The following is a 27,294-nucleotide window of genomic DNA, read 5'->3' as shown; positions in this document are numbered from 1 at the left end:
CAGTAAGATCCTCCGGAAAGCGAGGCTACGTTGGCTGGGTCATGTAGCCCGTATGCCCAGCCACCGCATAATTCCCAAGCAACTTCTGATCAGCCAGATAGAAGCCAGATGGAAGCCAGATATGACTAAACGGACGTGGCACGAGCTAGAAAAGAGATGGACTGATGTGGAGCTGATTTGACATGCCAAAGACTGGTACCAGCGGTGTAAAGATTGGTCTCCGTGGAGGAGGCTCGTGAAGGACGCTACTGGGCAGTTGGAGGCAGTCGCCCTCTAGCAACAACTGAGCGTAGAGGAGCGATGCTCACAACAATGAGCGGAGCTCCGGGTGGCTAAAATACAGCACGTTGGCTTGGTAGAGGGGGCACAGGTGGTGTGCATCTGCCAGTCATCTCAGTTAGCCAACCCAAGGCACCCGGGTCTGTCCCGAGACCTCCTCCTGCCAGCGAGCCTTCGACACTTCACGTGGCGTCAACGTGCACCTGGCCTGCCACAGGCGTCGTGGTGACGTCACCGTCACTTAGTGGCGAATAGCGGAGATTGATATTGGTGTGCGTCCGTGTGCGTGTGTGTGTTGTAGTGTAGCAGTAAGCGCGCTGCGCTACGAACCGGGCGACCCAAGATCACGGCCAACACCGGTGACGATAATCTCAACCGGGCCTGGGCCTCCCCTAGGTCGACTCAGCCTCAAATCAGTAACTGGTGCGGTGTGTATTAAACATCGCAACTAGGGAGACAAAGGCGGCCGGGCGTGGTGCTGGCCACCGACAAGCACGTGTGCCGTGGCGGCCTTCACAGGTGCTACTCGCTAACAGCACTTGCCCCAACAGTCTGTTAAGGCTACACGGGGGATCTTTGCCTTTGTGTGCGCGCGCGCGCGCGCGAGAGCCTCTCACCTGGCTCTGCGTGAAGCGGGGGGCGTTGTCGTTCTCGTCGGTGACGCGCACGTGCACGCGCGTGGCCGCCTCGTGGGGAGGCGTCCCTCCGTCGCGCGCGTGCAGCCACAGGGAGTAGCGGTCGCGCCGCTCGCGGTCCGGGGGAGTGCGCACCACCAGGTACGGGGGGCCACCTTCACGCGTGGGGAGACACGCACGCACAGACGTTTTAGCGAGCCATCGAATAAAGACGGTCACTGCAGAGCGCGCTTTCAGATGCGCTTCTGCGGCCATCTGGAACGCTCTTCCCTCCGATGTTAGAAAGCCACTGGGAACTGTGCACTTTATCATACACATTGAAAACTCGTTTCTTTAGAACAGATTTGTGTGCTTAGTTTGTTGCCCTTCCCCCTGCACCTCCAATTTGCAGGGTTCTAAAACAAAAGTTCAACATAGACACGCACACCCGCAACGCATCAGCAACGGCTTGCAGACGTGCGAGATGTTAACTTCAAGTTTCATTTATTATTTATTAGGTTTAGCTCTGTGAGCCATGCGGCTCTTAAGTCGGGTGCAACGGCAACAAACAAATTTGAACACAGAACATCTTAAAGCGACAACGCGTAACAGAAACGTCCTGGAATAAACCAGCAAATATTCCACACAAAAAAATTCATTAAAACGCTGTGTGCAAAAATCAATGTGGTGCAAGCCAACAACAACAACCATAAGACAATTTAGATTAACCATATCTTTTCGAATCACCAAAATAAAGCTATAAAAACAATGTAACAACAGTAATCATAGGAACTGTGATTTTAAATGTAACAATAAACGATATACATAACACGTACGACAAAAAACTGCAGCCATAGCTGGCAGCACGAGACTCCGAGTGTATGATGTGTGAGTCAGTGGTAGTGAGTGAGTCAGTGGTAGTGTGAGTATGATGTGTGAGTGAGTCAGCAGCAGCGTGAGTGAGTGTATGATGTGCGAGTCAGCATATGATGAGTGAGTCAGTGTATGATGTGTGAGTGAGTCAGTGCATGGTGTGAGTGAGTCAGTGTATGATGAGCGAGTCAGTGCATGATGTGTGAGTGAGTCAGTACATGATGTGAGTGAGTCAGCGCATGGTGTGTTAGTTTAACACGTAGGCTTTCGCGACCAATATTATTCATAATAAAGTTTTTTGGGTTAGATCGCGTTATTTATAAATGTGTCGTAACCCTCCACCACCCGACACGGCCAATCAGCAAAAAAAAATGTCACGTTGACAAAAGACAATTAGTTCACTACTTTAGCCCACCGGTGTGTTGAAGAGTGAATCCACAACATTTACAGTTTGAATACGACGTGCCGCTGGTAATTACATCCAGCATCATCGGGCAATTTGCCAGAATGGTAAAGCCCTCACTTGCTCCCGGTCTTAAATAGAGCAGCAGCAGGGTGACGTCATCATTTAACTAATTTCAGGTGCAGTGATTTAAGGCGGAGGGAGGGGTATTGTAATGATATAATCTATTGGTAATCAGTCAATGGTTATGATTAGTAATGAGTTGTGGATAAGGTAATTAGTTGTAATGTGTTATAGTGATTATATGCTACATTAGTAATCCGTTAATTAATATGTGTTTCCCCTATAAGGAATTGTAATATGTATTATTTAATAATACGCTTCCAAGCCACACTAAGCATCATGAGCGTGACAGCTACCACTCACTCTGCTTACCTCTGGATAAACCAATATTGCCACCGCGCGTACAATGCAATATAGTAATAAATGTAACCTGGAATGCGCTGTCGTACAATATTTGCTCACTCTCGAAGAAAGAGAGAGAGAGAGAGGACGACTCAGAGGTGAGAGGAACCATAAGCAAGCAGGAAGGCAGCTGCCACGAGCTGAGCCGGCGCCAAAAAATCGTCCAAGCTCTGTTGTCCTCTATGTGAGTGTATTATAGGCCAATTAGAATGCGTACTTGCATGTGGGAGGGAATTGGAGCACCCGGAGAAAATGCACACGTGCAAGGGGGAGTGTCACTCTTTCCGATACAGACAGAACAGTCACATTTTGATGTCCTGCATTCACCTGGCAGGCCAGGGTTACAGCACCTCCACGACGCAACTTTTGCGTGTGGTCCATCCACCCTCGCTGCTGCCTCCAGTGCTGGATTACGGGCAGCCTACGTGCTGAGCCATCAGCGCACGGCTGAGAGACTAATATGAGGATCTACGAATGAGGCAGCTGACACTCTCACCCCCCCCCCCCCCCGATCTCCGGAGACACTAATATTGCCACCACACGTAGAATGCACACGAAGGCACGCACACAAGTAGAAAAGCATCGAAAGTGAGCAGTTGGCAGAGAATTCTCTCCTCACGCCAGGAACGTCACTTCACAAGCCGCGGGAAATGTCGATCTCCGTAGCGAATGTCCACTTTCACTCCACGCATCAGATGAATATTCTGCAGCAAAAATTAGGTCCGTATACGCACCCCTCTACCGCCACGGCTCAATGCGTCCTCTCAAACAGCAATGGATTTTCTTCTCGCGGATGAGTGCATGTTTTAGTTATGGACGTGCAATGGCTTGCTCTTGCAAACCACGAACCGGGCACGAACATTCATCCCAGACATCGCTAGAGGAATGCGGCCGATTTGTGTACACACAATTAGCATTTCCGCATATAAATCCAGCATTGGAAATCAAAGAGTGCTCCATGCTGCAGTCTATTTACAGTTCCACATGAACCATGTGAACTAATTGAAAGAAAAATAGGGATTGTGTTGGACTGGGGCGTTATTTATGGATTTAGGAAACAATGGATATAATTAGACAATTGTGGAAACATCTACTTTGAAAATGAAAATCTGGAATAATGGTTTGTCGCAAAATCGCAGGCCCGAATTCAAAATAATAATAAATAAATGCTAATGAAAATTATTTCATTTGCCTGCATGAAGCGCAGGATGTGATGTTTGTCATTTGCACTGGCTGGTATCATGCCCGATTCCCAAACATTAAGAATTCTATACTCTTTGGATCTATTCGGTAAAGTCACGTAGGTAAAAAATTAAACAACAAAAATCACGACGTTTCGGCCACAACACAAGCGGCCTTCATCAGGTGAAGGGACCAGGCTGTCTCGAGGACAGCGCTGGAGTGAAACACAGCCACGCTCAGACCGCGACCTTTAAGCTGTGTGCGAGGAAACAAGGTGCCTTGACAAAGGAATTAGCATACAAATTCGCATTTGATTGGCCGACTTAGCATGATGAACGGTGTAGAGGTGGTGTACATGCGGGTGAACATGCCGGTTGGCGAGGGGGGGAGGGGGAGTTTACCTATTGATGGTGTGAAAAAGGATTTTTTTAAGAGCTGCGAAAGTTTGGAATTAAGAATTTTAATTTCATGTTTTAAACTTCATTAATGTTCTTGTTTTGCTGCCTTGCCCAAGCTCGCATTTGCTCTTGACAAATTTACAGGAATGTGTGTACTTATGCAATTTGTCCATGGAATATTCAATTGACTTATTTTAAGTGACTTGCTGAACCGTTCTCGATCTTACTCTCGATTCTCGAATCCATTGTTGTAGTTTTGTGTTAATGTTACTCGCTGACCCAGCCCAGAGTGGACATCTTTGAAAAAGAGCTTCATAGCTCATGAGATTCTTCCAATATAAATGTAAGATTCTGATTCTAAATCTGTCTACCCAGATCTCCTGTGTCAAAGTGACAATGGGTTATCTCTTTGTGTAAATAAAGAGCACCAATTGGCCACCCTTGAACAGGCTAAACTCGTAAGCAACGGAATGGTTCCATTGTATGAACTGGCCGTGTATGAGGTAAAATTAGCCCCCTCATAGATGTCTAAATCTAATTATCTTAACAGGTAATGCCCACTGAGCTATATGACCACTTTTTCAGAAGCGACCTGGCCACACACGATAGCTCAACGAAGTGGCCTTTCTCGTGGGAATTTACAGCAGCCGATTTTTCCACACGTGTGTTCTTCCTAAATGTGGAGGGAAAAACCGAAGGACTCGGGCAAAAATGAATGTGACTACGAGGAGAGAGACATGCACACTCCAAATAAACAGGCGTCAGGGTTTGGATCGAACCCACAACCTCTTGTACACCAGGAGAGGGAGTTAACATCTTATACCGTAGGGGTCACTGCAGCACCCAGCGCAGAGCCGGCGTACGCCACAAAGTCGACTTACTGCCGAAACAGCATTAAGCACGCAGCCAACTGGGACAGCAGATGTCCATTGAGCACGTGTCAACTATCGCTGGCATCATAGCCCTCGCGCCAAACGTTCAAAATGAACAAAAACCGTATTTATCCCTAATTCTACTGAGTCAAACATATTGAGTACACATTTATTCAATAAATTAGAAGCCTCAGTGTTGAATTGAATATTGTGAGCGTGTGCACTGTTGAGTGGGCGCGACGGGTTGCGATGGTGTACGCCTCAATAATGTCACTATTCCCACATAAATGCTGCATTGCTTATTACGCTAACGGCCTTTGGAGTGAACTGATGAAAAGCGCGTTTAATCGTTATTACTATTCGTATGGTACGGTAGCTGAATAAGCATATTTTTTTTTGCATTTCTAGCATCTGTGTTTGTGTAATAATACTTGTACAGCATGGGACCTTCTTTGCCAGTGTCAAAATATAAGAATAGGTTTTCCCCTTTTCTTATAATACTTGTCCATTTATATTTACATAATTAAATGTAACCATTTATTTACGTTATCATACGCAATCAATTTGAACATCTTTAAATTCAATGTAGTTGATAAGCTTTTAATAAAGTATCCATCCCCGTGTATTAAAACAAATTATTTTTCCTGGTCTCCCTTTCCATTTACAGGCACATTGTCTCAATGCCATGTGACCTTGCTTATGAGTAACAGTCAATGAATACAGCGGTAGGGCAAGTGATTAGCACACTGTGGTTCAACCCAGACACATGGCCACGGTGTTAATATCTAAACTGGTCATGAGCAAACTCCTGACCCAATCCACCTTCATCCAACAGCGGATTGACAAAGGGGAGCAGTAAAGGATTACATTTCAATTCATACATAGTGGATTTGTATTCCAGTACTGATGGATAGGTATTAGCGGAGTGTAATGTGATGCGCTGCTGCTCAATATGGTAAGCAGCCCAATGTCAGTTACTTTCGCATTTGCTGTCCTGAGGAAAAACAACCTAACACTGATAAATGTGATCGCTCAACGCTATACTTGATATAAATACTCTGACGAGCACGGTTGGCTGCGCACGGTGTGAAAACAATTCAACATACGTACTTGAAGCTGCCATCATGGGCCACACATTAGCCGACCAGTGGTGGCTATGCACGCCTGTGACCCAGCACTCTGGTGGATCGCCGCACATGTTGAGAAACTCCCTCTCCGTGGGCGTCGAGGAGATGGCGGTCCAGCAAAAAAAGAAGTGAACTTCATCGGTTCCGTCTGTACGGGGATCCAGTGCTCCCCCCTCGCACGCGTCTGTTTTCTCTGGGTGCCCCAGTTTGCACGCACTTTAAACACGTTTTACTTGGCCGATAACACCTTAATATGGAGAGGACCACAGAGCTTAGGCAATTGTTGGCGCCTGCTCAGCGTGCGCCTGCCTTCCCCCGCTCGTCTGTGGTTCCTCCTCGCGGCTCCTGAGTCGTTCTCTCTCTCTCTCTCTTTGAAAGGGAGCAAATACTGTGCGGAGCATTGCAAGTTTAAATTATTACATTGAAATCGAGCTGCGTGTGTGTGCTGTGTGTTCAAACCACGTGTGTACTTCTGCTCTTGATAAAGAAAATAAAATCAGTAAGAATGAACAGCCCCGTAAGCTCTCGTGTGTGTTGGGGTGCTGCTCGGCATCCATTTTTCTTCGCAACACCCACACTGTCATCCTGTAACTTGTTTTCAGGAGGGTCCGGCAATGGGTTTTTAAGATGTTTTCAGTCAACGAGGGTTCATACAAGCGGTAGGAAACCAGAGCCCCGATAAAAACCCACACGTGCGAGGGGGCAACGCTCTATCTCCGTACAGAAACAGATGGAGATTCGTCCACCTGCTGTACTGTCTTCTCCAGCCACGGTAAGGCTCCTCGACACTCACGGAAGAGAGTTTCCCCAGTCCGGGTTGCCGCTTCAAAGAACGAATAAGCTGAAGCCAGCTCTCAGCAGGCAGAGCAAAACGTCAGACATAACGGCCGAACAAAACGGATTACGACTCGACAAGCACATCTCACAGACTTAGACCGCACATCCGCAAAAAAAACAGCACGGTTGTTCTATTCTTGCTTTTGATGACGGCTATACATTCGGAAGCAAAAATGCCAATGTTGAGGTCTTGCTACCCATGAGAGGGCTTCAGAAGAGAGTTCGTGTGGCCTTGCTATTCGTCCTCTATTGAGTGAGCGCACACCACAGTGGTTTACGATATGGTTCTAAAACTAAACTATTTTTTTTCATATTTTACCAGGTAAGGCGCAATGCACTGCTATTTTCCAGAAGCGACATGGCCACAAACGACAGCTGAAACGAAGAGGCTTATCGCGTGGAAATTTGATAGGAGCCAAACAAATCCTCTAAACGCTTGGTGTTGATTCTAAATGTGGAGGGAAAAAAAAAATCGACACGACCACGTGGGGAGAGCACGCAAACTCCAAATATACAGCAGTCAGGGTCGGGATCGAACTCACAACCTCCTTCATACCAAGCAATGGCGTTAACATCTCGCAACAAGCATAGTGATGCCTGGCTCATAGTTGGGTGAGAATGTACAGACATGGTCTCACTGGAACCAGAATGACCATTGCAGAGTTACGTGACAATGGAATGTTAATTCACTCGACTATCGTGGAGGTTCGTAAAAAACATTAAATCACATTTTCCAAATTAATATAAAACAGCTCTTGCTGGCTCCCAAAATGCTGCTTTTAAGTCAATCATGGGATTAAAATGTCTGCATTACCAACAGTAGTTGCTTTTCATTAAGCTATAGCTAACGATTCCCTTTCTGGCACAATATTATTTCTAGGGACTGCATTGCATTATTATATCTTCCTCTGTTTAATTGCATTTTATATACCTGGATAGTTACTGTATATTTTAGTTTAAGAAGTTGCTTTGCTTACCTTGGCCAAACTTCTAACCGAGAAAAATTAATGAACGTGGCTTATAAAAGTAATGCAATTTATTGAATATTCATAACACATCTGCGAGGCAAGAATAAGCATCCTTCAAATTAGTTTACAGATGAATGTGGTCTAAAATTGCTTTCTGCTCTCATATCAAACACCGCGGTTTGACCGATTACGTTTAAATGTTTTCCAACCGCAGTGTACAGTTGCTCATTACTGGGGCATTACTTTCTTATGAAGGCATCGTTTTTCTCCGTCGTTCTATTCAACTTGGGCCTAATTGAGCTGAATTATTTATGAAGGGCCCTGTTGTTTTTGTAGATTGCAGCTGTTTTAAGAATGCATAACTCATTATTGTATTCCTGTCCCTTAATGCATTACACCTTCCAAGCGGATCGTGTTATTGTTTGAATACCATTCGTTTTGCCCGATTTCAAGGGTCCGATGGTTTAAAATTCCTTCACACGATTGCTCCTTCTCTCTTCCCTTATATAAAAAAAAATAGTTTTCGCGCTCCTGCCCGTGGTCCCAAGGCGAGCAAGGGAAGCGATCCCATTCCCTTCCCTTGCAAAACAAAAACAAGCAACGCCTCTTTCACCAATAATGCTGAGTGGGTCACCATTGTCCGAGCATTGCCCCCCTTGTTACAAAGTGAACGGTAACCACCCTGCACCGATCAGCCAGAGTGAGCCAGCTTCTTCGCTGCCTGCTGAGGTTAAACTACGAAACTATTGTGTGTTGAGCTCGGAATGTTACCCTGTTAGTGAAACTAACGCAGCAATACACAATTCCACATGATATCGGATGTCTATGCAACCATATTTACTTTTTATTTTCTTAATTCACATTTTCGACGTACGATGCAACAGCGGGTCATGCTGGATCTTTATATACGGAGCTGATTGTTGCTGTTTGTATGTTTGTTACAAGCTTGGATTAACGTTTATTTCTTCTCAAAATGAACACGTAAGGGGTGGGGAAAAGAGCGGAGTGGGGGGGGGGCAACTACGTGGGAGAGCTGTGGGCCAGGACAGAGCCCAGTACAGGGCCCCGATCACAGTACAGGGCCCCGATCACAGTACAGGGCACGGAGCCCAGTACAGGGCCCAGTACAGGGCCCCGATCACAGTACAGGGCCCCGATCACAGTACAGGGCACCGATCACAGTACAGGGCCCCGATCACAGTACAGGGCCCCGATCACAGTACAGGGCACCGATCACAGTACAGGGCCCCGATCACAGTACAGGGCCCCGATCACAGTACAGGGCCCCGATCACAGTACAGGGCCCCGATCACAGTACAGGGAGTGGGGGGGGGACAGAAACTCCGCGCCCAAATTCGGTGCCCTAGGGCTTGGTGAGGATGGGGGGGGTGCGTTGGAGCTTTGGGCTCTTTGCCCCATCCAGGTGGGGACCACGAGCGAGAACACGGACGTGTGTATGGGGAGGTCAAGGTGGGGGGAATAGAACACGGACGTGTGTATGGGGAGGTCAAGGTGGGGGGAATAGAACACGGACGTGTGTATGGGGAGGTCAAGGTGGGGGGACTAGAACTATAAACATGAAGGGGGTAAGGGGGGTGGCTGGTGGCACCGGGCCCAAGGGAATCTAGGACGTGAGGTGGGGATTTAAATCGGTTAGGGGCCGTCCATCAATGACGTCACGCGATTTTGACCCCCCCCGTTGTCACACGGCGTCACAAAAAGTCAGACCCCCCCCCCTCAAATATGACGTCACAAAGCCCAAAAATAAGAAATAAAACATGCTTCAAATCGCTTTAAACTATTGTCATTGTATTGCGTATTTAATGTGCCGCTGCACTCTGATGTTGTAGGAGAAAACCTATATTAAAAAGTCTATTTAATTAAGTAGAAAGTTTTGTCTATATTGATTTAAAGTTGCGCATTTTGATGTGACGTCACATTTCTCAACCACCCCCTCCCTTCGTCACACATCGTCACAAATGTCTGACCCCCCCCCCCCCCCCAGGTGCGTGACGTCATTTATGGACGGCCCCTTACTCGGCCAACGGGTGCCGTGTCCCTTTAAAGTCTGCCTCCTCCTTTCCTGTAAAGCGTGCCATCACAGGGGGTCGGGAGAGGCGCACGCAGGCGACTGCTCTGTGGAACTGTGGCTTCAGACGCAGCGTGGCTGGGTGGCTCAAGTGAAGTGGCCACGTGGGGTCTGGGAGCTTACAGCATTGAGCCAGCACTGCTGAGAATCTGGGTTTGAATTCATGCACCCACTCAAAATCGTGTACTATTTTAATTTATAGAACGTCTTGACAAAGACGCTGAACAAAGTATTAACTATTTGTACAGCAGAAGAAGTGCGATATGAGAGGAGTTGATGGGAAGGATGTAAGTGCGTGAGCATGATGATGCGTGAAATAAACGTCGATGAACGTGACACTGAGTGGTTAATGACGAGTGAAGGTGACGAATGGGTAGGGACGTTGGGAAAGGGGGTGGTGTTCATGATGTATGTACGTATGTTGAACGTCTTTCGCATCATGCGTAGCCGTCCGCGCAAATCGGTGGTTGCGGGGGGGGGGGTGATGGGGAGGAGGGAAAGGAGTGGGGGTAAGCGAGGGATGGTAAGTGAGGGTTGTAAGGGAATAACGAAACAGGGAGAGTGATGGTTTGACGTGTAGGGGCAGCTTGTTCCGGTGTAAGGGGGCCAGAGGCGGGAAAGAACGGAATCGTGATTGAAATTAAATGAGGTTCTCAAGTGAAGCAGGCTGATAGCTCGTCTAACAATGATCTGATAGTGTTAGCCCGGTCAATCAATGAGCTGATAGTCTAAGCCTGGTCAATTAATGAGCTGATAGTCTAAGCCAGGTCAATCAATGATCTGATAGTCTAAGCCTGGTCAATCAATGATCTGATAGTCTAAGCCTGGTCAATCAATGAGCTGATAGTCTAGGCCTGGTCAATCAATGAGCTGATAGTCTAAGCCCAATCAATCAATGAACTGATAATCTAAGCCCGGTCAATCAATGATCTGATAGTCTAAGCCTGGTCAATCAATGATCTGATAGTCTAAGCCCGGTTAATCAATGAGCTGACTGTCTAAGCCTGGTCATTCAATGAACTGATAGTCTAAGCCTGGTCAATCAATGATCTGATAGTCTAAGCCTGGTCAATCAATGAACTCATAGTCTAAGCCTGGTCAATCAATGAACTGATAGTCTAAGCCTGGTCAATCAATGACTGCGTAAAATAAAATACATTCATTTGCAGTGCTATTGGTTTCAAAAACCCGTGACAAACACTCTCTGCGTAGAATAAAAATGTGTGCCCAAAGCGTGAACAGAGAGCCCTGTTGAAGTTTTTTTTCAAAAGTAGTTCTCTGACATCATATTTCAATGCGGTTCTCCGATACAAGATGATGCACTCATAGCTCTGGAAGTTGTGAATGGAAATTCCTTCATGCTCTCACACGATACAACAAAGGAATAATATAATTAGGGGAGGGGAGGGAAAGCAAACAATAAATCCTCATGCAAGGCAATAATTAGTATACAGATGATGAATAAAATTAATGACAATACATATTAGCTCTCAACATTCATCACCGTGCATTGGAATTAAACTGCGCCAGTTGGCATGCCTCTCATTTTTTTTCTGACAATACGTGGAGTGTCTAAAACGGGCTGCTGTGCCCGCCTATTTGGGTGGCAGCGTGGCACGCCGGTAATCGTGTTTCCCCGCAGCAAGAAGGGCCTGAGTTTGATTCTCAACTGGGGCACCTTGTTTTATTATATTTGATTTTATAATTTTATTATTTCCCTTCTACGTGACTTTACCGAAATAACCAAGAAGATGGGGCACTTTGCTGTGCCGTGTTTGGACGTTCTCGTCCCGGTCTTGCATGGCTATCCTCCAGCTGTTCTGGTCCTCCCCCCCCCCCCCCCCCCCCAATAGCTGAATAAAAAAAACACACGTACGATGTCAGTGGTATTTGCCAAAGATTCCAATGCTGAAAATGTACCTCCATGTTACTCAGTTGGGATTACACACAACAGCAGCAGGAACAACTCCTGAGAAAACTTGGCAGGAGCCTCCTCAAAAAGAGACTGAGCCTTTCCCTTGATAAACAAGCGTAAGCAATGATGATACATATTTAGCGAGCATGAACTCTGCCATTTGTAAACAAATGTGATGGTTGACACACTGGACTACAGAGGTTGCTGGTTCGATCTCCCCGGCGGCTGCGAGGCACTCCACTTGCTGCCTTTCGGAATGTTTTGGACGCTTGTGTTGCGACTGAAACGTCTATCTACGGGACTTTAGCGAAAGAACCAGAGAGTAATGTTTTGGGAGTGCAGCGATACTCCGGTGGGGGGGGGGATGCTTTCCTGAGCGGTGCGACGACGAACATCGGAAGGCCGTCAATCAAAGCGATTTACAGGGTGGTGGTGGGTGGTGGTGGGTAGTGGTGGTGGTAGTGGGTGATAGTGGTGGTAGTGGGTGGTGGTAGTGGGTGGTGGTGGTTGTGGTGGTAGTGGGTGGTGGTGGTCGTGGGTCGTGGTGGTAGTGGGTCGTGGTGGTAGTGGGTGGTGGTGGTAGTGGGTGGTGGTGGTGGTAGTGGGTGGTGGTAGTGGGTGGTGGTAGTAGGTGGTGGTGGAGGCTGAGAGGCAACGGATAGCGAGAGAGGAGTGATGTCGCTGCTGCTACGAGCGACGCGAGTGTGGGATTGGCGTTGCAACGACGCTGATGAGGCTGCGGCGTTAGCAATGAATCGACGATTTTGTGAAGCAACGTTCAAAGGGGGAGACGTAAATCGGGGTACTGCTGTAACAACAAGAAAATAACACCATGCAGAAAGAAGTTACATAGAGCTGAGGGTCAGGCGCAATTAAACATTTGCGAAATATTAATTGGAAACAATGTTAACGCTTACGCTTTTCTTTTGACAATTTTTGGGTTCGAAATATGAGTGCATATGTATTGTCAGCTGTGTAATCCGAGTATTTATTGTAGATATCTTTTCATTACTTACTTTGAAACTGCGCACGTGCGCATAGCTGCACGGACACGTGCCGTAGGAAATCAATGCGGATGCAAATAAATACACGTACATTTTAAATAAGCAGGCAACGCGCAGCTTCTGGAAGCAAAGGCCTAGGCGATGGAAATTGTCATGCGTTTTTAACAACGCTCCGCAAGAAGATGGGACAGCGGGTTTAACTGTCTGAAGGACAACACACTTTATAACGCAGACACATGCCACCGAGGAAAAGATTGAGCTTCTTGACGGGAGAAAAAAAACCCCCAGAAAACCTTGGGCTCCAAGCAGACGGACCACCACGGACGTCATCCTTCCCCTTTCCACCACGTTAAACTTTTTGAGTTATTTCCACTCGTATTGATTTTCTACCCAGCTTGCCTGTGAGAGTTACGGTGTCACCGTTGGTCCAGGGAGTGAAAAGGTGACGAGGCGCCGAAATAGCTCCGCTTCATTAAGTGACAAAACACAGCGCGGTACTTCGGCCGTCTCTGAAGGATATCTTTTGTTGAGAATGAGGCCTGACAACCGGGCCAAGACGATTCACTGAAAAAACATCGACTTCTGTAAAGACACCGCACGGGCGTCACAAGAGATGCCTCGAGCGGCCTCGACATTGCGACGAGTCCGGTGGAGTTGCCCGTCACCGGCGAAGTAGCATGCACTACCACCACAGCCAGCACTACCAGCACTAGTGTAGTGAGTCCAACTGAGTCGCAGACGTTAGCTTGGGAGCAATACTATTTATTCAACATAACAGCACGAACATAACACAACCTACGCACGGGTCTCGAATGCCCATCTCGCCACGCTACGGCAGAACTAGACGCGGTTCGCTATCCCCGTCCGGACCACAAGCTGGGTCCCGGACCGCGTGACTAGAAGCTTCTTCTCCCCGACGTGGACCTTCGAAACCAACACTTAAAGATCCCCGAGCTCCTCACGGAGCTCTCGTTATATGCCCCCGGGCTGGGGCTGGCTCCGCCCTCAGCCCCGCCCACCTTTCAGGCTCCTCGAGCTTCTTCTCGAATGTTCCCGAGAGCTCTCCGGGACCACGTGACCGCCCCTCGGCCCCCGTCCACCGGTGATCCCCCTCCAGCAACAGCACTAGCAGCAGTAACAGCACTAACAGCACTAGCAGCAGTAACAGCACTAGCAGCAGTAGCAGCACTAGCAGTAGCAGCAGTAGCAGCACTAACAGCACTAGCAGTAGTAACAGCACTAGCAGCACTAACAGTAGCAGCACTAGCAGTAGCAGCAGTAGCAGCACTAACAGCAGTAGCAGCACTAGCAGTAGCAACACTAGCAGCAGTAGCAGCACTAGCAGTAGCAGCACTAGCAGTAGTAACATTAACAGCAGTAGCAGCACTAGCAGTAGCAACACTAGCACTACAGCAGTAGCAGCACTAGCAGCAGTAGCAGCACTAGCAGTAGCAGCACTAATAGTAGCAACACTAGCAGTAGCAGCAGTAGAAGCACTAGCAGTAGCAGTAGTAGCAGCAGTAGAAGCACTAGCAGTAGCAGTAGTAGCAGCACTAGCAGTAGCAGCACTAGCAGTAGGAGCACTAACAGTAGCAACACTAGCAGTAGCAGCAGTAGAAGCACTAGCAGTAGTAGCAGCAGTAGAAGCACTAGCAGTAGCAGCAGCAGCAGTAGAAGCAGTAGCAGCACTAGCAGCAGTAGCAACACTAGCAGTAGCAGCACTAGCAGTAGCAGCACTAGCAGCACTAGCAGCAGTAGCAGCTCTAGCAATAGCAACACTAGCAGCACTAGCAGTAGCAACACTAACAGCACTAGCAGTAGCAACACTAACAGCATTAGCAGTAGCAGCAGCACTAGCAGTAGCAACACTAGCAGCACTAGCAGTAGCAGCAGTAGCAGCACTAGCAGCAGTAGCAGCACTAGCAGTAGCAGCACTAGCAACACTAACAGCACTAGCAGCACTAGTAGTAGCAGCACTAGCAGCAGTAACACTAACAGCACTAGCAGTAGCAGCACCAGCAGCAGTAGTATCAGCACTAGGAGTAGTAACACTAACAGCACTAGCAGTAGCAGCACTAGCAGTAGTAACACTAACAGCACTAGCAGCACTAGCAGCATTAGCAGCACTAGCAGCAGTAGCAGTAGTAACACTAACAGCACTAGCAGCACTAGCAGCAGTAGTAACACTAACAGCACTAGCAGCAGTAGCAGCACTAGCAGTAATACCACTGACAGCACTAGCAGCACTAGCAGCAGTAGCAGCAGTAGTATCAGCACTAGCAGTAGTAACACTAACAGCACTAGCAGTAGCAGCACCAGCAGCAGTAGTAGCAGTAGCAGCACTAGCAGTACTAGCAGCAGTAGTAGCAGTAGCAGCACTAGCAGTAGTAACACTAACAACACTAGCAGCAGTAGTAGCAGTATCAGCACTAGCAGCAGTAGCAGTAGTAACACTAACAGCACTAGCAGCAGTAGCAGCACTAGCAGCAGTAGCAGTAGTAACACTAACAGCACTAGCAGCAGTAGTATCAGCACTAGCAGTAGTAACACTAACAGCACTAGCAGTAGCAGCACTAGCAGCAGTAGTATCAGCACTAGCAGTAGTAACACTAACAGCACTAGCAGCACTAGCAGCACTAACAGTAGCAAGCCTTCCGGAGCTCACAGTCGTCATGGGTCTCACACTGGCCACGGGAATGGGGTTCCTCTTCTTAACACCACGCAGGAATAGAAAGGACTAAAAAACAGAGCAGAAGGAGGTGCGAGCTGGTGGAGAGTCACGCGGGGCCAAGGATGACGTCAAGTCACGTGTTACGCAAGGCGGGGCTTTCGGAAAGCACTTTCGGGGAAAATGGGCGGGGCCGAGCTGAGGGGAGGAGCCGCCCAAGGGGCTCTTAAGGGGGACCCCGTGACGGGGGCGTGGTCGTCGTCGGGGGCCAGGCTAAGGAGCGGCTGGAGTGGGCGGTCTCTCTCTGCTTGTCGCGGGGCGGTGTTGGCTGATCCCCTGGCCCGGGCAGACGAGCGAGAGAGCCAAGCGGATCACCGGGGTAGGATCCAAAATAGTGAGTCAGTGTCCGTGTGAAGGACGGAGAGAGGGTGCACCTCCACTGGTGTGAGTGTGAGAGTGTGCGTTCAAAAGGGTAACAGCCCTTGTCGTATTCCTCGACTCCGCGTGGTTGTCCTACACTACATATGGGTATAAAACATTGTGGCATGTAAAACAAAAGACATCTTCATTATAACAGTGGAGACAATAAGCAGCAACAACAATTAATACCCGTCTTTGCAATTTGAATAAATTAATGGAAAGAATAGTGTAGCGTGATTAGATACCACAATGCCAAGTACATATTACAAATTTCGATTTAAAGCTTTCGTGACTGCAAGGATTCATCTTCTTTGGTTCTTTCGGTAAAGTCACGTAGAATGAGAATAAAATAATAAATTGATAAAATAAAATAACACAATAATATTCTCACGACGTTTCGGCCACAACACAAGCGGCCTTCATCAGGTCGTGAGAATATTATTGTGTTATTTTATTTTATCAATTTATTATTTTATTCTCATTCTACGTGACTTTACCGAAAGAACCAAAGAAGACATATTACAAAGTTAAAGCACAGCAAAATATCTTGAAGCCAGAATCACTGGAGGGTGGCCTGTCTGATTAACCGGGGGTTGTCCAGCATAGTGCAGATACTAATTCAGAAACACTACATTTTAATTACGAACGTTACGTAATTAACGTCTTAGATATTTAATTATCACTGAATAGAAAACTCACTAAGTAGTTAAAATGCAAATATTTACAATCTATTAGAATTGCCTTACGCAACTGTGCAGCGTGATCCCGAATCGCATCACGGTGAATGGGCAGATGGTGACGGAGTGCTCGGCATCTCTGATTTGGATGGTTGAATAGGTTTGGCTGACGGGCTTTGAAGCGTGGATTTTATTTATTCAAAAACATACAATAACAAGCTGACCCTGTGGCTGCATTTGCGGCACTAAAGCTATGCTGCTGCCTGCTGCACCGAATTGATTTTACTCAGAATCAGCATATTTATTTAGACTGCAGAAGGAATCCGATGAGTTATAAAGCTCTTTTTTCACAAATGTCCGGTAGGGGCGGGTCAGAACGTTAGACGAACAAACGCAACAGAAAAACACGATAGGAGTGCAGAGTAAAGGCGGGCATGGGCGGAGTCGGGTGGGGTCAGTAGGGCTAGTGGTGGGGTAGGTAGGGGTAGTGGTGGGGTAGGTAGGGGTAGTGGTGGGGTAGGTAGGGGTAGTGGTGGGGTAGGTAGGGGTAGAGGTGGGGTAGGTAGGGGTAGTGGTGGGTTAGGTAGGGGTAGTGGTGGGGTAGGTAGGGGTCGTGGTGGGGTCAGTAGGGGTAGTGGTGGGGTCAGTAAGGGTCGTCGTGGGGTCAGTAGGTGTAGTGGTGGGGTCAGTAGGAGTAGTGGTGGGGTCAGTAGGGGTCGTGGTGGGGTCAGGAGGGGCAGTGGTGGGGTCAGTAGGGGTAGTGATGGGGTAGGTAGGGGTCGGGGTGGGGTCAGTAGGAGTAGGGGTGCGGTCAGTAGGAGTAGGGGTGGGGTCAGTAGGAGTAGGGGCGGGGTCAGTAGGGGTAGTGGTGGGATCAGTAGGGGTAGTGGTGGGGTCAGTAGGGGTAGTGGTGGGGTCAGTAGGGGTAGTGGTGGGGTAGGTAGGGGTCGTGATGGGGTCAGTTGGAGTATGGGTGGGGTCAGTAGAAGTAGGGGTGGGGTAGGTAGGGGTAGTGGTGTAGCGGCTTCACGACCATAGTCAACATCCCTCTTAGAGCGAGCACCCAGCCACAACGGGATAACCAGAGGAGCACGAACAGAGCACATGGTATCCAAGCGAACGGTTCCACGAAATCCATACAACAAATAAGAGTGGTATGTGTACGTTGCTTTATAACCCATAGTGCTTGCAACCATGCCTCCTCCTATTGTGCGCGCAGCACACAGTAAAAACTCAACGCTTTCGTCAATAACCGTGTGAACCTTAAAACATAGGCGACATTTCGGACAATGGTCCTTCATATCACGTAAAAATAGAAGCCAGAATTGTGTGCAAAGAAGGGCCATTGCACGAAACGTCGCCCATTAAATTTTTTGAAGGTGGTGTTTTTTGCTGCCAGAGTTTTGTTTGTGTTAATTGTGCGCGCGTGCGACACTGACAAAGCTACAGCGGCCACAAATAATGAGCTTCGTAGACAGTGTTCTGACTCGAGTGCTTTGGTTCATTGTATATTGGTCATTATTTATGCGATCCTAACAGCTTACCACAAATTCCGACTCGGAAATTTCGTCCAATTCTCCACACCAAAACAAACATCAGCCGGTACTCACATATCCTTTAGAAAAACCATGAGCCAGTGGTGAGACTTCCACGTTTCTTTGGCAGGGAGCAGTCTATCCACAGGTCATCCACCGTTTACCGCCCACTATTGCAAATAAACTGAAACAGAACTGAACTTGCACCCTGTTCGATTCTCCAACTCGGTCCTCTGAACTAACGGCCCCTCCAGCTGACAGCGGAGCACTTTGCTGCAGTGCCGAGCCGCTGTTTGTATTGAAAGTAGATCACTCGTAAACACTGGTGATGTAAGAGTGCAGTATTTCCCGCGCCATTCGCTGCGAGGGATACGTTCCGGAGATGCCCGTGAATAGCTAATTTCGCACACAATGATATTGGCCTACGAAAACCTATCGTTTTAATGCATTGCCTTAACTAAATACATACGTACACATTTACACAATATATCAGTTTATCACATCACATTCTCTCTCATCATTGTCTCTCTCTCTCTCTCTCGACGCGGTCATGGAGAGTTCCAGATGCAATTCACGGATAGCCAAAATCGCTGATCGCAAGTTTGTGAACAATGAGGCAGCACTGTATACAGTTACGGTCCGTCATCGCGATCGAACATGCAATGGAGCTCACGTGAATTAAGGAAAACGTATTTACCTGGATCCATTTTCGACATTACAACGTGAAAGCAAACACTAAAACGAGCACCTGATAGCACGACTAAAGAGTACGCACTCTGATTTTTGTTCGTGTCACGGCAATGTACACATGGGAAGTATCTGACCAACAAAATCTATTTTATCTGAAGTTTTTCAGATTCCGTGTTCTACAAAATATATTTCATCCTGCAATCAACAATGTAATATATGCGCACTCGATATATAACTGCCTAATTAACAGTTGAGGATTTCCTAATGATTGCTCAAGATTGAGGTCAGTGATGACTGCTAAAAAAAAAGACAGGCATTGGGTTCCGAATTTGCATTCGTTTATAAATTGTGGTCATGCCCAGCTCCGAGGTCACAGGTGTAAAAACGCTTTCCAGTGCGTGCGAAGCAGACAACGAATATCAACACTGGGGCAGGTGAGGAGGCACATTGAGCCGGTGGTCATTGGAGCAGGCAAATTGTCCAATTTCAGTTGGATTCTGCAGGATGAGAATCCTTGCCTCTACAGCCCCTGTGCATAATCATCATCGTAACATTAAATCAAAATTTTATGTTACACAATATAAGAAGCCTATGCATATTCAGGGTGGCCCAAAAGTCAGGACACACAGGGTTATTTAGTTTATCTTAACACTGGCACTAAAACATTTTCATAGTTTATTCCTTAAGTTAATATTTTATCTGTTATGATAAATATAAATGTTCTTCTTGTTCCTGTGGGGTTAACTCAAACGCGTTGTTTGCAAGACTCGACCAACAAACCCGGAATGAATTGAGACGAAACAGAATTGATGAATATTTAAAGGTTACAACTTGTAATATTAAAAATAAAGAATCCTAAATTCATTTCAAAAGAGAATTCATGCATCATGGCTTCATGTGACCTGAAGTCAATTGGAAAAGGTGTTCAAATAAATTAAATAACCCTACGTGATTTGTTAAAATCAATATAATAACCCTATGTGTCCTGACTTTTGGGCCACCCTATACTTAAAATAAGCAGCAATTCACTTGCGAAGAAGAGATGAGCATCACGATGGGGTCAATGCGTTCGAGCAATTCGCTGATACAGCTGGGATTTGGTTTAAGTAGCATAGTCTTCTGCACACAGAAACACATTCAGTGGTGTGCTGCTGGTTGTGCATTAACGCACAAGGTGAGTAAATACATAAATGCCCGACAGTGACATATCTCCAAATATCAAACGGGTTTTGTTTCAGCAAGAATACTTCGCACTGGCTTGTTAAGCAGATGCTGCCCGCAAGTTGTCACCGGCTAGAGCCTTTTGCTCCGAACAGGAGCAACATTGCGAAGATGGGCCACTTTTTCCAAAAGTACATGGCAACCTATGACCGTGTCCCCCGATCCATTTCCCGAATCCTGAATGAAGTACAAGATCACACCACTTTTCAGAGCCAGGGCCGCCAAAAGGTTTTTTTTTTCCAAGACCTAGGGCAAAATCACCGGATCAATCTCTCTCTCTCTCCTTCGCCTCCACGGTCATTTCTAAGGCAAACTCTGAGGCCCCCTTGAATCTTGAGGCCTGGGGCAAATTTCCCCTCACCTGTCCTTCCTTCCCCAGCTCTCTTTGGTCATTGAAGAGCTTCCACGGACTGGTGGCTATCTCTCTGATCTCACGTTGCTCTCGTTGGTATGCCCTGCGACCCAGTAGTCGCTTTCACCCTCTGCCTGTTTTTAGCGTATAGGAAACTCCTTCTCTTAGCTGCTCCTCTGTCGGAAACCCTTACCTACCCTTTGAAGTTCATGGGCCCACGCCACACCACTCACTTGTTAAGTAGCACGTGGCGTGGCAAACTTTCGTGGCACGGATGTCTTCACATGACCGATGAAGGAGAATTACGTAATAACCTTTAAAAGGAACAATATATTTACATGCTTAACCTTTCATTGGCCTTATCAGAAAATCGGTGCCACTAATGCTCTGTCACCTCGGGTGTGTGACAATTTCTGCTCTTGACCGTCGACCGTCGGCGCTTTGCACTGCTGACTCCTTCTCCCTGTTTAAGGCCACGCGAAATGCTGAAGAAGACTATTCTCCTACACTTAAGATTGATGTCTTTACACTCTCACACCTGGTCCTCGCCTTTGCATGATTGTTCACCTCTCTGACCCCTGAGGATGCCTGCTCGTCCTGTATATAGTCCCAGGGCTGCACAATATACCCATAATGACTATTCTGCATGTAATCTCCGTGGTTTGTAAAACAAGCTTAACGACCCCCCCCCACGCCTTCCCTCTACATATTCCTCGACCTGTCACTCCTGACCCAGCTGTGACCCTGCACTGCCCTGAGATTGCGTTGCACTCATGTCGTTTTCATTAATTCAATATGCACTGTGTAAAGTCTACACACAAATACATTACGACCGTCATGCACTGAATTTAGACACGATGTTACCCACAAACCTGTCAAGGAGCATTACACTAATGAACATTTAATACATTATATCAGGACTGTATATAATTGTATTTATTCAACCATTTCGGAATGCAATGGGATAAAATGTATTTTGCAAGGAAGATGACAGTATTATTCCAAGTGGAAGGCATTTAATTGTATTACAACTCTTTTACCGTTGAATGAGGCAGATTACCCGCTTTCAGCACGTGAAAGCTCGGTGGACATTATGTCTTTTGAATATGCTTTGCTTGTCTAAAAGTGATTATGTACGACACTTCATCAATCCACGTCTGGATTATGGCCTCCCTATGCCGTTTGGTCATAGGAGCCCCTATGGCTATACTTCACCACACTGGCGCAGTTCTGGTAAAGGAGGGAGTCCAGGACCAGTCCACATAATTATCACGCGCCACTGATGTCAGCTGCGGCCGGGAAATCGAACTCGTGCGACCGAGTTCGGAGTCCAGTGCGCAATTCATCGGTGCCCCGTCTCGCTGCTCTTCCTTAGTCCACAGAACTGAGTTGTGTTGAGATAAGCGGTGAAGTCCATGTGCAGAAGTTTGTGTTTGGTATCATTCTGGAAACCCTGGCTACATATCCTAGACATATGAATATCAGTTTGAAAATGGTTCCTGTTATTCAAATTGAGAGATCAACTCAACCCAAAACGCGTCACCGACAATATGCAAAAATCCGCAGGGCATCTCTCCAAGGATAACACCACCTCAACCCACTCACTGGTAAACAGGTGACAGGTAAAGGTGCAGCCCTGCAATTGCATGCTAACATCCCTGTTGTGTGTATGTTGAACTTCTTTCGCACCTATACGTAGCCAACTGCGCTCATCGGAGGTGCGGGGGAAGGACAACACACTAAACATAAAAATCAGTCCTAAAGAAATGAGATTTAAATCTATCATTAAAAGTGCATAGCTCGCAGTGGCTTCCTAATATCGAAAGGAAGAGCGTTCCGGATAGCCCCAGAAGTGCATCTGAAAGTGCTCCAGTGTAGGGAGCTCCAGAGAGCTCCTCTGGGGAGGGTGTTTTGACCGACGACGCTGGTCAGACGCCTTGGAAGAGGGCAGAAGTACCCACGCTTTACCCCATCGCACGCGATCTACCTTCGCACTGTGGCGAACCCATTTATGCTGCTGGGGTGGACCCAGTCGGGGGGTAGTGCGGCTATCCGAGACACTTGGCCACGGCTTCCACCGCCACGCCGGGGGAGGCTGGGTTAAACCGGCGACCTCTGGATTGCAAGTCCAGCGGGCATGCCAACACACGGCACGGCGGCTGAGCGTGGAGTGCGCCGCACTCCATCCTGCCAGCCACGATAGGTGCTCGCTAATAGGACTTGTCTTTAATGGTCCAATCAGGCCAAAGGGAGATTTGTATAGTGCAGTTAAACTCCATTAAATTTGAACTCACCAGATCATTAAAATAAATTTGCATTAATGGATTTTTTGTATTATAAAAGTAATAATTTTAAACCATGCCTTAAACCACATTACCGATATATAGCAGTTAATTAATTTTACTCTGAGTGGCTGTTCAGACCTTTTCCACATTAACGTCGTGCTGCTCCTCCCACTCCTACCGCTCATCTCACTCCGGATTTCTCATCAACCTCCCAACTCCCCTCTCTTGTCACCGATGAATTCTAGACCTCCTTTTACCCGCCGCATCCAACTCTCTCCGCTAAAAATATCCAGGTATTTTTTATTTCTTCTTTCTTAGCGACGTGTGTAGCGGGTGGCGTTGTGCAGCACCGCGTGCGAGTTGCCGGCCTATTACAAGGCCCTCGCCGGTCATTATAAGAGGGATGGAGCACTTCCATTCATATCCACGGAGCACTAAGGGTGACCGCTGTCCAAATTACTTGCTGGGCACTCACATTTCCAAAAACAAAGTGCAAAAGGTTAATGGCTAAGTTAGCTCAGGGTAAGTCCAGGACATCCGTGATCACTGCACTCCGGCAACGCTGCTGTTCCACCTCGAGAGCCAATGGATGAACATTCCAGGGTGAAGTGAAATGTTAATTAATGACAAAATATTCACACTCGGCCTGATAATACTTGCACACATAAGCACCGCAGTGGTGAATGCGTGGAGTTTTAATTAGCGCGGAGGCTACTGCAGAGGTGAGCATCATGAGCATCATTATAATTTTCATGCCCTCCATTCAGGATGTAAGCACTTGCCACGGCATTGTTGAACACTTTTGATCCATTATCAGGGGGGGCAATGAACCCACTAAAGATGAGTATCTCACCTCCGTGCATGCTCAAGGGATGCGGCCTCTTTTTGGCCATTTCAATCGGACGCACAGAAATACAATTTCATTATTTTAGAATTGTTGTAGAGCAACTGATTTCTTGCTCTGATATACATAATTCTTCCATTTAAAATATATTTGCATACCAATATCCCATCACGCCATTAAATACCCCATCAGCCTATTAGAATAACCCATCTTTACATTAGGATACTCCACCAGCACATTAGAATAGCCAATGGGTGCATTTGTTTGCCATATCAATGAAGACAAAAACACTTTTACGTACATAGCATGCGTTATATATGTGTGTGTTACTCTATGGAATAGTGGTGAGCGCACTGCGCGATATGCATCCAGCGACCCGAGTGAAATTCTCAGCCTCTGATGAACATCAGCGGTGAGCAATAGCTAAAAACTGGTACACGCCCGCCCCCTCTTCCCCTACAGCCCACTCTCCCCCACCCCCCTCTACTCCCTCAACCCCTTAACTTCACCAGCCTCACCAACCCACAGTGATCGGTATGACTAAATGTGATCATACAACGCCCATTAACTTTCACGCAGCAGCAGCAGTGAGTTGACAAAAGGGTTGTAATTAATAATAAATAACAAAGCAAGGGCCTCCTGCATTAACAGTTTTTGATCACGCAGTCTTCACTGAACGCCACCAAGGCAACGTCAACACATCCTATTTTCTCTCTAAGCCTAATATATATCTCATTAACAGCTACGAAAATAATGCTGGCACATTTATTTTTTACATGGACGCAAAGTGAAAATGTTTTCCCGACAAACTAGGGATGAAAACGTCAAACATTTAAGCGCGGCGACATGCTGACATTGGTCCTACGTATATGAAGGCATCTAATATTGGAGATGCTGCACGGATTAATATAACTCAGAACGACACATCGCGGTATTTCTTTGCCAACACTTATTGCGGAGTTTAATTATCGTACAAATGCCTCATCCCTCAACACACTGAATAAAATATTAATTACAATAATAAATAGCAAAACATGCTACCACTGGTTGCTTTGGTCAGCTTTAAAGGTGTCTCCGCCTGGCTCGATATAATTATCGTCAGGTTGCCTTATACTGCGTTGAATAATATCACAGATGACGTTTCAGGCAATGGGCCTTCTTCATACCATGCTGTATAGGTTCTCCAAGTCTTGGGTTCTTACAGTAATCCCTAACATTGCCTAATTTACATTATTAAGGCTTTGGTGGCCAAAAGCCCTGAGATTGAATTCACTAACTATAAACTGCCAGGTAGAATTGCCTCCCACAACTTATTTTTGTAAAAAAAAGTTTGTTGTCCTTCCCCTGTACCTCCGATAAGCACAGTTGGCGACTTTCTGTGCGAAAGAAGTTCAACATACCGAGATACATTACAGCCACATTAATCATGCACTTATTTCACTACAAACCACAAGACCTTTTCCGTTTCATACTCTCGTGTGCCATTCGCGTCGCCTTAGAAACCCATCACAGGCTGCATTACCTTTGGTTGCCATTACACATTCTTTTAGAAACGATGAAGCAGAAATTAGAAACAAATGTTAATTAAATATTTAATAAAAAAAAAACAAGAGATGCGGACCAGGAAGGAGCAATGCCAATCAGAAAAGCGCAAAAAATGAGGCCACTCTTGAGCACGTGTTGATAAAAGATTACAATGTGTGGGTTGACCGTGATGAGAATAATAATAATAATATCAATTTGCTCTTATTAGGCGCCTTTACACAAAGTCTCAGGGCACCGAGCGTGAAAAGCACAAAGATAATAGACAGGGAACTGTGTGGCATTTGGAAAAGAAAAAAAAAACAGAATTTTTAAACCGTTGTGATTTTAGTTGGGACTCAACGATATCAACACTGCCCGTTCTCATACATTAACATCAGTAGCGTTACTTTTTGGGGCTTAAGCATTCGTACACAGCACAGTTCTTTTGCAATAATTCTTAAAGAAAACGTGTGTGTTTTAACTCGGCGGACAGCAATAATTATCATTTGCATCTGCATTTTCAAATATATGCATACGCGCACGTGTGTGCGTGTTCTTAAATGTGTATTAACTTGCGTGTGTAAAGCGTCTGCCCTTACACAAATGACGCATATTGACCAAATGTGGTTTAATTAGAACTTGAATGACCACGCGAAGGTTACAGGGCAATTACATTGGTTTGGTTTAATAAACCTGTTCCGTGGAATGCGTGGAGTCGGGGAGGAGAGGAAGGCTGGTGGCAGAACGGTTCGTGCTGTGCGGCGCTTCCAACCTCGTAAGACTGAGTTTGATTCCTAGCAAGAGTTACCATGGGCTGTGTGCCGCACCCTCACGCAAACCAGGATGGTGAAGTATGGTCAAACAATCAGAATCGGAATCTTTATTTATTCCTGGATAAAACCAATAAGCTACGAACCTCTTTTTCACATATGTCCAATCCATGACATCGCATGGCATGACAGGTTTTCATCTAGCAGTGGATTGAGAAAGGTTTGTATTTTATGCAAATATTTTATTTTTATTATTGATGCCATCTTCAAATACAGCAACAAAGCCTTTTACATCTTCTTGCACTGAAATGTGAAATTAATTAATATTTTTTTATCAATTGTTTGTAACTAATATTCCATTGCAGCTACCTTAAAAACCAAACTCAACACATCCGTCGATGACACCTCCCCAAAAATACAAGAAGGCAACACTTCAGGAAATGACCCTTATTAATTACCCCAAATGTCGTCTCCATTGCATATTTGTTCATATCCTGGGGTGGGGGTGTTGATGGGCACACTTAGTTTTAATTGTTGGTTGCGTACGGCTGGCTGGGCACCGCTGGCTGGGCACCGCTGGTTGCGCACCGCTGGTTGCGCACCGCTGGTTATGCACCGCTGGTTAGGCACCGCTGGTTGCGCACCGCTGGCTGGGCACCGCTGGTTGCGCACCACTGGTTGCGTACGGCTGGCTGGGTACCACTGGCTGGGCACCGCTGGCTGGGCACCGCTGGTTGCGCACGGCTGGCTGGGCACCGCTGGTTGCGCACCACTGGTTGCGTACGGCTGGCTGGGTACCACTGGCTGGGCACCGCTGGCTGGGCACCGCTGGTTGCGCACCGCTGGCTGGGCACCGCTGGTTGCGCACCACTGGTTGCGTACGGCTGGCTGGGTACCACTGGCTGGGCACCGCTGGCTGGGCACCGCTGGTTGCGCACGGCTGGCTGCGCACCGCTGGTTGCGCACCACTGTGTAGGGTGCCGCAGCAGCAGCAGCAGCAGCATTGCCACCAAGTGCTTCGCTTCATTGAGGAAAATGCTTATTGGTGCCTGTAGAGTACCGTATACACACACGTGTGTGTCTGTGTGTGTGTCTGTGTGTGTCTCTGTGTGTGTCTGTGTGTGTGTCTGTGTGTGTGTCTGTGTGTGTCTGTGTGTGTGTGTCTGTCTGTGTCTGTGTGTGTGTTTGTGTATGTGTGTGTGTTTGTGTATGTGTGTGTGTCTGTGTGTGTCTGTGTGTGTGTCTGTGTGTGTCTGTGTATGTGTGTGTGTCTGTGTGTGTC

General features: G+C 47.0%; 1 protein-coding gene across 3 annotated transcripts in view; it reads right to left on the bottom strand.

Moving 5' to 3' along the window:
- LOC116952389 (uncharacterized) overlaps positions 1-27,294 on the bottom strand; it is an 814,348-nt gene that overhangs the window by 436,435 nt on the left and 350,619 nt on the right. For all 3 annotated transcript variants that reach the window (XM_076074262.1, XM_076074261.1, XM_076074263.1), the window contains one exon: positions 897-1,069. In XM_076074262.1, coding sequence (XP_075930377.1) covers positions 897-1,069 — 173 coding nt within the window. The remainder of the gene's footprint in view (positions 1-896; positions 1,070-27,294) is intronic.

Source organism: Petromyzon marinus, chromosome 46 (assembly GCF_048934315.1).
Source record: "Petromyzon marinus isolate PM22_M1 ecotype Great Lakes invasive population chromosome 46, UKy_Petmar_22M1.pri1.0, whole genome shotgun sequence".
NCBI classification, from domain to species: domain Eukaryota; kingdom Metazoa; phylum Chordata; class Hyperoartia; order Petromyzontiformes; family Petromyzontidae; genus Petromyzon; species Petromyzon marinus.
Note: the sequence above shows the minus strand (reverse complement) of the source record. Positions and strands in the feature narration are given on the sequence as shown.